Raw genomic sequence first — 11,150 nt, 5'->3', positions numbered from 1 at the left:
AAATCCCCATGACCAATGGATCAGATCTACGCTCTGCAGTCCTGCCACATCCAGTCATCAAAGGCGGTGTACATTTAAACAATTCACCAGAGGAGGCTGCTCCACAAATATCCCCATCCTCACAAAGCAAAAAGGTGAGGCTGAAGGATTCACAGCTATCTTCAGTTGGAAGTGCCAAGTGGATGATCCATCTTGTCCTCTTCCAGTTGTCCCCAGCATTACAGATACCAGTCTTCAGCCAATTCAATTCACTCGGTCATATTAAGAAATGGTTGGAGGCACTGGATATTAAGGCTATGGACCCTGACAATATTCTGGCTTTAGTACTGAAGACTTGCGCTCCAGAACTTGCCGCTCCCCTAACAAAGCTGTTTCAGTACAACTACAACACTTGCATCTTCCCAGCAATGTGGAAAATTGCCCAAGTATGTCCTGTAAATAAAAAGCACAACAAATCCAGTCTGGCAACTACCACCTGATCAATCTACCCTCGATCATCAAAGTGATGAAAGATGTCATCAATAGGGCTATCCAACAGCACTCGCTCAGCAATAACCTGCTCAGTGATGCCCAGTTTGGGTTCTGTGAGGGTCACTCAGCTCCTGACCTCATTACAGCCTTGGTTCAAAATGGTCAAAAGAGCAGAATTCTAGAGGTCCAACCCTTGATAAAGGAGCCCCAGCAAAACTGGAATTAATGGGTAGGGGGAAAAATCTCCAAGATCACCTCACAGGCGCTCGCCATCCTGACTTGGAAATATATTGCCATTTCTTCACGGTTAAAATGTCAAAATCGTGGGGCTCCCTAACAATATTGTAGGGTGGCACAGTGGTTCGCATTGCTATCTCTCAGCATCAGGGACCTAGGTCCAAAATCAGCCCTGGGTGACTGTCCTATGGAGTTTGCACATTCTCTTCTTTGTGTGGGTTTCCTCCCACAGTTCAAAGATGCGCAGGTTCAGTGGATTGGCCATGGTAAATGACCCTGCAGTACCCAGACATATGTAGGCTAGGTGGATTAGCCAAGGTAAATGCAGAATTACGGGAAGAGAGTTGGAGTCTGAGTCTGGGTGGGATCCTCTTCAGAATGTCAGTTTGGAACCAATGGGCAGAACGGTCTCTTTCCACACTGTCAGAATTCTATAAGTGCTTCTTGAGGGCACCTACTCTCAATGACTACAGTATTTAAGAGGAGGGCTCGCCCTCAAGAACAAAAAGGTTTGACCTCAACAGTGGCACTCCTATCCCATGAACAGGTAAAAACTAAACATCCAGCTGTTTCTGAGCATGGGCTGTAGCAAAATGAACAAAGGACCAGTAGATTGAGAGGTTTTATTGAATTAACACACTTCCTTATTTGAAGTAGAAGGTACACTGATCATGGATATTTATGATACACTCAAATTTATCTCTTCATACCAATTACAAATTCTATTACGAGTCACATGGATTACTACAGACATCATTAAATTCTTCTCAATGATTCAATTTTTCTTGCTATACCACCACTTGTCCACTGCAGAGAAAAAGAAAACCAGTATTATAAAAGAACACAATTAAGGACATTCCACTTAAATACAACCACATTTCAGCATAATTGGATCAAACTCAGAGTCATGACAGCATGGAAAACCCATCTTCACCCCATCAAGTCTATGCTGGCTTTCTGTAGAGCAATCAGCGCCATTTTCCGCACCATATTTTCATAGTTCTGCATGCTAAGAGAAGGTGGAGGGGGCAGAGGTTGTTGGAGGAATGTGTAGGAATGATGTACATGCCCAGGAACAAGAGAATACAAGTAGATATAGGCCTTTGGTCTCCTGGAAGTCATCACTCCTTATAAGATGGTGGCTGATCTTTCACCTCAGCAATCCAACCTAAATTGCTATGACTTCATGAATCCTGAAAACTGATTAATGCTGAATTTGAATGTAGCTAACATGGAGCAACCACAATTCTGTGGATCAAGAATTCCAAGGATTTATAACCACTTAAATAAAGTAGTTTCCTGTATCAATACTAAATGGTCAAGCCCTTGACATCATCTTCTGGACTCAAGAAGGAGAATCAAATTCTTCAGTGCTTATTCTAGTTAAATCCTCACAAAATACATTCCTAAATGAGATCATCTCTCATTCTCTCAATTACTGTTAAGAAATGTTAATCTACTCAATCTCAGAATCAATCCAGTGATTGTTACACTAAATCTCAGGAAACACATATTAGAATTCTGAAGGGTCACCAGACTTGACATGTTAACTTTTGTTTCTTTCGCCATAGATACTGCCAGACCTGGTGAGGTTCTCCACCAATTTTTGTTCTGGTTTCTGAAGTACATCTTTCTTAGGGTTCAAAGATCAGAAATCTAGGGGTGACCAGCAATGTCCTGCACAAATGCTGCAAGCCTTCCTCACACTTGCACTTCAACCCCTTTACAAAAAAGGTCCATGCATCATTTGACTTCCGAACAGCTTTCTGTATTTGCCTATTTACCTGTGTTTCATGTGCAAATCATTGATACTGACATTTGTAAAATTACCTTTTAAAATCATATTTATCTAGTATTCTCACCAAAATGAATTATTTCATATTTCCCCACATTAATTGGAGGTGTAGTGGACAGCGAAGAAGGTCACCTCAGATTACGACGGGATCTAGACCAGATGGGCCAATGGGCTGAGAAGTGGCAGATGGAGATTAATTTAGATAAATGCAGGGTGCTGCATTTTGGGAAAGCAAATCTTAGCAGGACTTATACACTTAATGATAAAGGTCCTCGGGAGTGCAGGTTCTCAGCTCCTTGAAAGTGAAGTTGCAGGTAGATAGGATAGTGAAGACGGTGTTTGGTATGCTTTCCCTTATTGGTCAGAGTACTGAGCACAGGAGTTGGGAGGTCATGTTGTGGTTGTACAGGACGTTGGTTAGGCCACTGTTGGAATATTGCGTGCAATTCTAATATTGCGTGCAATTCTGGTCTCCTTCCTAATGGAAAGATGTTGTCAAAACTTGAAAGGGTTCAGAAAAGATTTACAAGAATGTTACCAGAGTTGAAGGATTTGAGCTATAGGGAGAGGCTGAACAGGCTGGGGCTGTTTTTCCTGGAGCATCGGAGGCTGAGGGGTGATCTTATCGAGGTTTACAAAATCATGAGGGGCATGGACAGGATAAATAGACAAAGTATTTTCCCTGGTATGGGGGAGATCAGAACTAGAGGGCATAGGTTTAGGGTGAGAGAGGGGAAATATATAAAAGAGACCTCAGGGGCAACTTTTGGGTGGCACGGTGGCACAGTGGTTAGCACTGCTGCCTCACAGCGCCTGTAGACCCGGGTTCAATTCCCGACTCAGGCGACTGACTGTGTGGAGTTTGCACGTTCTCCCCGTGTCTGCGTGGGTTTCCTCCGGGTGCTCCGGTTTCCTCCCACAGTCCAAAGATGTGCGGGTCAGGTGAATTGGCCAAGCTAAATTGCCCGTAGTGTTAGGTAAGGGGTAAATGTAGGGGTATGGGTGGGTTGCGCTTCGGCGGGTCGGTGTGGACTTGTTGGGCCGAAGGGCCTGTTTCCACACTAAGTCAAATCTAAAAAACTTTTTCACGCACAGGGTGTTAAGTATGGAATGCCAGAGGAAGTGGTGGAGGCTGGAACAATTGCAATGTTTAAAAGGCATTTTGATGGGTATATGAATAGGAAGGGTTGAGAGAGATATGGGCTGGGTGCTGGCAGATGGAACTAGATTGGGTTGGGATATCTGGTCAGCATGGACGGGTTGGACCAAAGGGTCTGTTTCCGTGCTATACATCTCTATGGCTATGACTCTATTATATCCCATACTCTTTTCCACCTAAATATATGGATAGTTCACAGAGATGTGTAAGAGCAATAATTGGGTAATTATAGTAGGAGATTTCAACTTTCCCAACATAAATCGGGATAGGAGATAGTGAGGACTGCAGCTGCTAGAAAATCAGAGTCAATAACTGTGGTGATGGAAAAACACAGCAGGTCAAGCAGCATCCAAAGAGAGTAGACTCTCATGCTCCTCGGATAAATTGGGATTGTCTACTGTTAAAGAGTTTAGAGGGTGAATTTCTTGAAATGTATCCAGGGCAGGTTTTTTGTATCAATACCTAGAATGCCCAACAAGGGACAGCGCAGTGCTGGATCTGGGGAAAGAAGCTGGACAAGAGTTTGATGTGGCAGTGGGAGAACATTTAGGCAATAACGACCACAACATGGTATGGTACAAATTTGTTCTGGACAGGGAAAAGGATGGATTACAAGAGACAGCTTTGGACTGGGGGCAGGCAGATATTTATTAAAACCAAACAAGATCTGGCCACAATAGATTGGGAATGATTCCTCATGGGTATGTCTGCAGCAGAGCAAGGGGAGGCATTCAAAAAGTAGGTGGGGAGAGTTCACGTTCAACATGTACCCTTTAGAGGCAAACACAGGACCAATAAGTTCAGAGAACCCTGGATGTCCAGGACAATTCAGGGCTAGATGAGAATAGTAGGGCTTTTAGCAAGTCCAAAGGAAGCAATTCAGCTCCGGTCCTGGACAAAATACAGGAAGTGCAGGAGGGAACTTAAAGCAATCAGAAGAGCAAAAAGGAGGCATGAAAAAGGACTTGTGAACAGGATTAGGGAGAATTCCAAGATATTTTTATAAATACACTAGAGGGAAGAGGTTAATCAGAGAAAATGTGAAGTCCATTAGGGACCCGGGGGCAACCTGTGTGCAAAGCCACAGGAAGTTTGAAAGATGTTGAATAAATAATTCCCTTCAGTCTTCACTCTGGAAAGGGAGAGCGTAGATATTGATTCAGGAAAAGGGACTATGACAAACCTGCAGTTTGACAGAGGAAATGGGGAGGTAATGAGGCCCCGTTGGGCTTAGAAACAGTTGTTGAAGTGTTCGGCCATTTAGTTGGGTTTGGTTGATGTGGGTGTCCTGGAGATGCTCTCTGAAGTGCTCTGTGAGTAGATGTCCTGTCTCTCAGTGTAGAGGAGACTGCATCAGGAGCAATGGATACAGTAAATCACATGCATGGAAGTGCAGGTGAAACTTTGATGGATGTGGATGGCTCCTTTGGGGCCTTGGACATAAGTGAGGGGGAGGTGTGGGTGCAGGTTTTGCAATTCCTGCGGTGGCAGGGGAAGGTTCCAGAAGAGGAGGGTGGATTGGTGGGGGACGTGGACCTGATGAGGGAGTCAGAGGGAACAATCTTTATGGAAAATGGATAGGGGTGGGGAGGGAAATATATCTCTGGTGGTGGAGTCCCTTTGTACGTGGTGGAAATGATGCAAGATGATGCGACGTAAATGGAGGTTGGTGGGATGGAAGGTGAGGAGCTGTGGGGGGAGGGGGTTCTGTCCTTGTTGTAGTTGGAGGGGAGGGGCCGAGGGCAGAGGTTGCAGGACATGGATGAGATGCATGGGAGGGCATCAACCACCACATGGGAGGGGAAATTATAGTCTTTAAAGAAAGAGGCCATCTGGTGTGTTCTGTGGTGGAACTGGTTCTCCTGGGAGCAGATGCGGTGGAGGCAGAGGAATTGGGAATAGGGGATGGCATTTTTACAGAAGGCAGGGAGGTGTAGTCCAGGTAGCGGTGGGTGTTGGTGGGTTTGTAGAAGATGTTGTTGTTGAGTCGGTCACCAATGATGGAGATGTAGAGGTCCAAGAAGGGGAGGGAGGTGTCTGAGGTGATCCAGGTGAGCTTAAGGTCGGGTTGGAATATGTTGGTGAAGTTGATGAACTTTTCGATCTCATGGGAACACGGGGTAGCGCCGACACAGTCATCAATATAGCGGAGGAAGAGGTGGAGAATAGTGCCAGTGTAACTGCGGAAGATGGACTGTTCCATGTAACCAACAAAAAGACAGGCATAGCCGGGGCCCATGCGGGGCCCTCTTTGTCAGAGGGAGGTCTGTCTATCAAATTTGTGCGAACGTTTTGAAAATGTGGTCAAGTTTGGATGAGGAAAGTTCAGTTGATGTAGTTTATATGAATTTTAGCAAACATTTTGACAAGGTCCCACATGGGAGACTGGTAAGAAGGTTAAAGCACATGGAATTCAGGGAAACGTGGTGAGATGAATCAGAAACTGGTAGAACACTGTTTGAGTGACTGGAGGCTGGTTGTCCAGCGTTGTACCATGAGGATCAGTATTGGAACCCCATATTGTTTGTTATGTACAGAAATGATATAGATGAAAATGTGGGGGGAATTTTAAGTAAATTTGCAGAAAACACCAAAATTAGTAAAATGGCTAATAGCGAAGATAATGGTTGTAGGTTAAAGGAAGATATAGATGGGTTGGTTTAACCCTGATAAGTGCAAGGTGATGCACTTTGCAAGAAGGGACAAGATAAGGGAGTATTTAATGAATGGCAGGACACTGGGTAGCTTAGAAGAACAGAGGGATCTTCGGGTGAAGTCAGCAGAGGATGTGAATAGGATAGTTAGAAAGGCATAAGGGACACTTGCTTTAATCCATCATGGCATAGAGTATAAGAGCAAGGAAATAATGTTGGAGTTGTACACAACTTTGGTCAGCCCACAACTAGTGTGCGCAGTTCTGGTCACCTCACTACAGGATGGGATAGTAGTGGAGGGGGTACAGAGGAAGTTGACCAGGATGGAGAATTAGGGAGAGACTAGATAGGCTTGGATTGTCTACAGCATAGAAGACTGATTGAGGTGTATAAGATTATGAAGGATACAGACAAAGTGAAAAGAGTGCAGCATGGTAAGGGGCAGGAGATTCAGAGGGGATTTGGGGAAAAAACCTTTTTTTACTCAGTGGGTGGTGGGAATCTGAAATGCATGGTCTGAGGAGGTAGTGGAGGCTGGAGGGCCTTTTCTGCACTGTATGAATCTATGAATATGAAAATCTAACATATTAGCAGAAAATCTGGGTACATTACAGTTACTCCCTTCTCCTTAGTCATTAGGTAAATTATAAATAGTTGAGAACCTAGTATTGATCCGAGTGCACCACACACATTCTGAATGTGAAATTGATCGATTTGTTCTTACTCCTTTTTCTTTGGTTAAGGAATATGCTGTCCACCCTAACATATTAACCCAATCCATCTTCTGTAATAATTCTGCATAGTAACACCTTAGAGGCATTTTGAACATTCCAATATACCACACTGACTTGTTCAATATATCTACCCCACTACATCCTCAAATTTTGTCAATCAACTTGTCAATATTTTTATTTAACATCATGTTGACTTTGTTTAATCAATCATTTTATAAATGCCATTACCCCCAACTTAATAATGGATTCCAGTATTTTTCCTTTCAAAACATTTCAAATTCTAGCCTTTGATTCGAACCAGTTTCTCCACACCAGAATCTAGAGACAGTGAGCAATGAGGAGAGCGACATAAAGAGTGAGTGAACTCAAGAAAAACAGAGACAAGGGAGTGTACAGAGAGAATGACAGAAATTGGAATTTGTAGATGTGAGACTGGAGGAGCAGCAAATAGACACATTTGCTCTGTCCCAAAGTGAACACAACCTGGTGATAATCTGTCTAGCTGGACAAAATGGCTTCCAGAAAGAGATTCATTCATCGATAAGATGTGGAGGTGCTGGGGTTGCACTAAGTTGGACAAAGTTAAAAAATCACACGACACCATGTTATAGTCCAACAGGTTTATTTGGAAGCACTAGCTTTAGACCTTTTTGCTCGTGAAGGAGCAGTGCTCTAAAAGCTAGTACTTCCCAAATAAATCTGTTGGACTATAACCTGGTGTTGTGATTTTTAACTTAGTCAGATAAGAGGAAGAGAGACTTGGGAAAATTACACATCAGTTCTCAGTTTGGGAGAGATCACAAGGGTTTGGGATATTCTAGAAATCTAATAGCTCAGAAGGAATGATATTGCAATGGGGAAAAAGATGTTTTCACAGACACAGGTCCAAGGGATATCTGATGTACAGCGATATGGTTATTCTCATCTCAGTTCAAGAACTAAAGCAGCAAAGTGTGAATAATAGAAAATAGAGCAATAGGTGCTGACCAGCATTGTACTTCTACACCAAATTCCATGATGAATTTGCCAAGCACTGTGTAATAACATGCACTCTATGGAGGTGTCTTACCATCCACTGGGATTGAATCACCTGCTCCATATGCTGGTACCTGGAAAAACAGTGTTTAGAAATGTTTAATGCGAGTCATATAACTAATAATAGCATGACCAAAGAAGGCCATTTGATCCATCATGCTCGTTCTGACTCTGATGGTGCTGTCTAATGAGTCTCATTATCCTGCTCCTACTCCTACTCCATCGACAATAAGAAATAAGAGGCCGTTTGGCCCCTTGAGCCAGATCCACCATGGCATCATGACTGATTCGACATTCCTCATGTCCACTTTCTTGCCCTTTCCCTTCGATTGCCTAAGAACCTCTTTTAGCCTGAAGTCTCAGTCCATTAAACATTTAGAAGAAATTCCTCCTCATCTGTTTTGAATTGGCACCTCTTTATTCTGAGACGTCATCTTGGTCCCAAACTCTCCCATGTGGGGAACATCCTCTTAACATTTACCCTGTCAAGCCCCTTAAGAACTATGTCTAAATGAAATCACCTTTCATTCTTCTAAACTACAGGGAGTTCAATTCCAAACTATTTTGGCATTCCTGAAGAAGGGCTTATGCCTGAAACGTCGAATCTCCTGTTCCTTGGATGCTGCCTGACCTGCTGCGCTTTTCCAGCAACACATTTTCAGCTCTGATCTCCAGCATCTGCAGACTTCACTTTCTCCTCCAAACTATTTTGTCTTTGCTTACAAGACAACCCAAAACATTGATTTTACTGCTCATCGGATGCTGCATGAACTGCTGTGCTCTTCCAGCACCACTAATCCAGAATCTGGTTTCCAGCATCTGCAGTCATTGTTTTTACCATATAATCAACCCTCCAGTCCAGGGATCATCCTGATGAACTCTGAACTGTCATAGAGTTATAGAGATGTACAGTATGGAAACAGACCCTTCGGTCCAACCCGTCCATTCTGACCAGATATCCCAACCCAATCTAGTCCCACCTACCAGCACCCGGCCCAAATCCCTCCAAACCCTTCCTATTCATACACCCATCTAGATGCCTCTTTGAAGAAGTAACAAAGAGGATTGATGAGGACAGAGCGGTAGATGTGATCTATGTGGACTTCAGTAAGGCGTTCGACAAGGTTCCCCATGGTTAACAAGGTTAGATCTCATTTTTTTCCTTTAGTATATTTACATTTTTCCTTCCCAAATATGAGGGCATGTAAACGTTAGAGTACAGACCATAATCTTCAAATCCTCCATAATTATGTCAGTATTACCAGAGGACTGCAGAATTTAAAATGTTACTACTTTGTTTAAAAAACAATACCCAGCAGCTACAAATCAGACAGTATAATCAGTGGTGGCAAAGCTTTCAGAAATTATTACAAGGGACAAAATTAACTGTCACTTGGGCAAATCCTCATTAATTTTCAAAAGCCAGCATGAGTTTTAATCATGTCTAACTGACTTGCTCGACCTTTTGGTGTGTTTACAGAGGGTGAAAGAGGGAAATGCTGTAGATGTGCATGGAATACAAAACCACTTTCCTAAACATCCCCTTATTTGACAATCCCACTGTTCCAGGGCCCTCTATGACAAATAGATCCTCCCTAGATAAAGGGATCAAACTACGCAATATTCCAGGGGAGGATTCCCCAAGGTCCTATACAACTACAGCAAGATATCTTTACTCCTGTACTTGAATCCCCTTTCAAATAATGGCCAACATACTGTTTACTCTTTTAATTGCTTGCTGCACCTGTTTTAGTGCATCACCACATCCTCAGAGACAGTCAGGGTGAGCAATGAATTGCCAATAATGGTTACATCCCAAGAACAGACAAAAAGTTAATTTTTTAGGTTGTTTATTTCAATCAGAACTAGTTTTAAGTAAATGTGAAGGCAAAGGTGAAAAAACAGTCAGCAAGGTCAGAGAGAAGTGGAAGGCAGGACAAATTAAATGACACCCAGACACCATTGAGGGATAGACATTGCCCGCAAACTCTCCAAATTGTTCGTTTAAACCCAGGAACATCTGGCTCAGAGCCGTAAGTGAAAGCACCATTAGACAGCTGTCTGCAACTCTTCTCCAAGTGCTCTTGAACATTGCAAATCGGTACTCAAAAAAATAAACTGGGAAGAGCACAGCAATGACCAAGTGCATGCAGCAAGACATGCTTTAGTCTAATAGGCCTGAGACAAAACATACATTATAAACTCCAAAAGTCGCAGTCATCAGACAAATTATTAGGCTACTTACCGCATCCACAAAAGCTTTAGCTTCAGTTTCAGAACATCGAAAAGGACTATCAGGCACCGTCGTGTTTGTGCTGAAGACAGAGGCAAAATCTCAGGTCAGTAAAACTTAGGTCTGAAATGATTGAGGGGCAAAGCAACCATGTGGATTATAGAAATTCATGTATTCATTGGGGAAAATATTGCCTCTGGCCGATTCCTTAATTCACACATTAATTTAAACAAAAATATCGGAAATGTGATGAGCACAATCTAAACGTGAACTATTCCCCTCCCTACATTTGCTGCCCAACTGCAGACTATTACAGCACTGTTTCCTCATTTAATTTACACATTACCTCCAAATAAAAAGGTACTGCCATGTATCCCACGTGTTCTAACTACGGCCTTTCTGTGGGATATGAGGAAGTCTGTTCCAGTCCTACGCACACCTCCTCTCTCACCTTTGCAATGAATGCCGTTTCCTGTTTGCACCATAAAGTTTCATCAGCTTTGCTTAAAAGGTTGTCCCTTCCCTTACCTTCAGTTGGTTCTTCTTCGTCTTCCCTGTATATGGTCTCTTCCCATGTAAATGCTGTCGTCATTTCTACCTCCATAAGACCCATCTTTTGTTTCTTTAAATTGTCTCAATTACCTTCTGTGAATTCCAGTATCACTGGCAAGCTCAACATTTGCTACCATTTATTCTATGTCGCACCCCACCTTTCCAGATGCATTCTTTTTCCCTCCATTCCTTGCTCGCCAAGCCTCTGGACTTAAATAGAACTCACTTTATCTTAAATAGAACTCACTTTATCTTGAATCTTATCTCAGTTTTGGCAAAA

General features: G+C 43.0%; 1 protein-coding gene across 1 annotated transcript in view; it reads right to left on the bottom strand.

Annotated features, from left to right (window-relative positions):
• Window positions 1-1,317: 1,317 nt before the first annotated feature.
• The window catches only part of LOC132826401 (inorganic pyrophosphatase-like), a 36,946-nt gene continuing 27,113 nt past the window's right edge, over window positions 1,318-11,150 (bottom strand). The window contains exons 9-11 of the mRNA XM_060842297.1: window positions 10,331-10,400; window positions 8,120-8,159; window positions 1,318-1,515 (exon numbers count right to left, since the gene is read on the bottom strand). Of these exons, the coding sequence (XP_060698280.1) occupies window positions 1,484-1,515; window positions 8,120-8,159; window positions 10,331-10,400 (142 nt within the window). The 3' untranslated portion in view covers window positions 1,318-1,483. The remainder of the gene's footprint in view (window positions 1,516-8,119; window positions 8,160-10,330; window positions 10,401-11,150) is intronic.

This window comes from Hemiscyllium ocellatum, chromosome 22 (assembly GCF_020745735.1).
Source record: "Hemiscyllium ocellatum isolate sHemOce1 chromosome 22, sHemOce1.pat.X.cur, whole genome shotgun sequence".
In the NCBI taxonomy this organism is placed as follows: domain Eukaryota; kingdom Metazoa; phylum Chordata; class Chondrichthyes; order Orectolobiformes; family Hemiscylliidae; genus Hemiscyllium; species Hemiscyllium ocellatum.
This window is presented reverse-complemented; position numbering and strand designations above follow the sequence as displayed.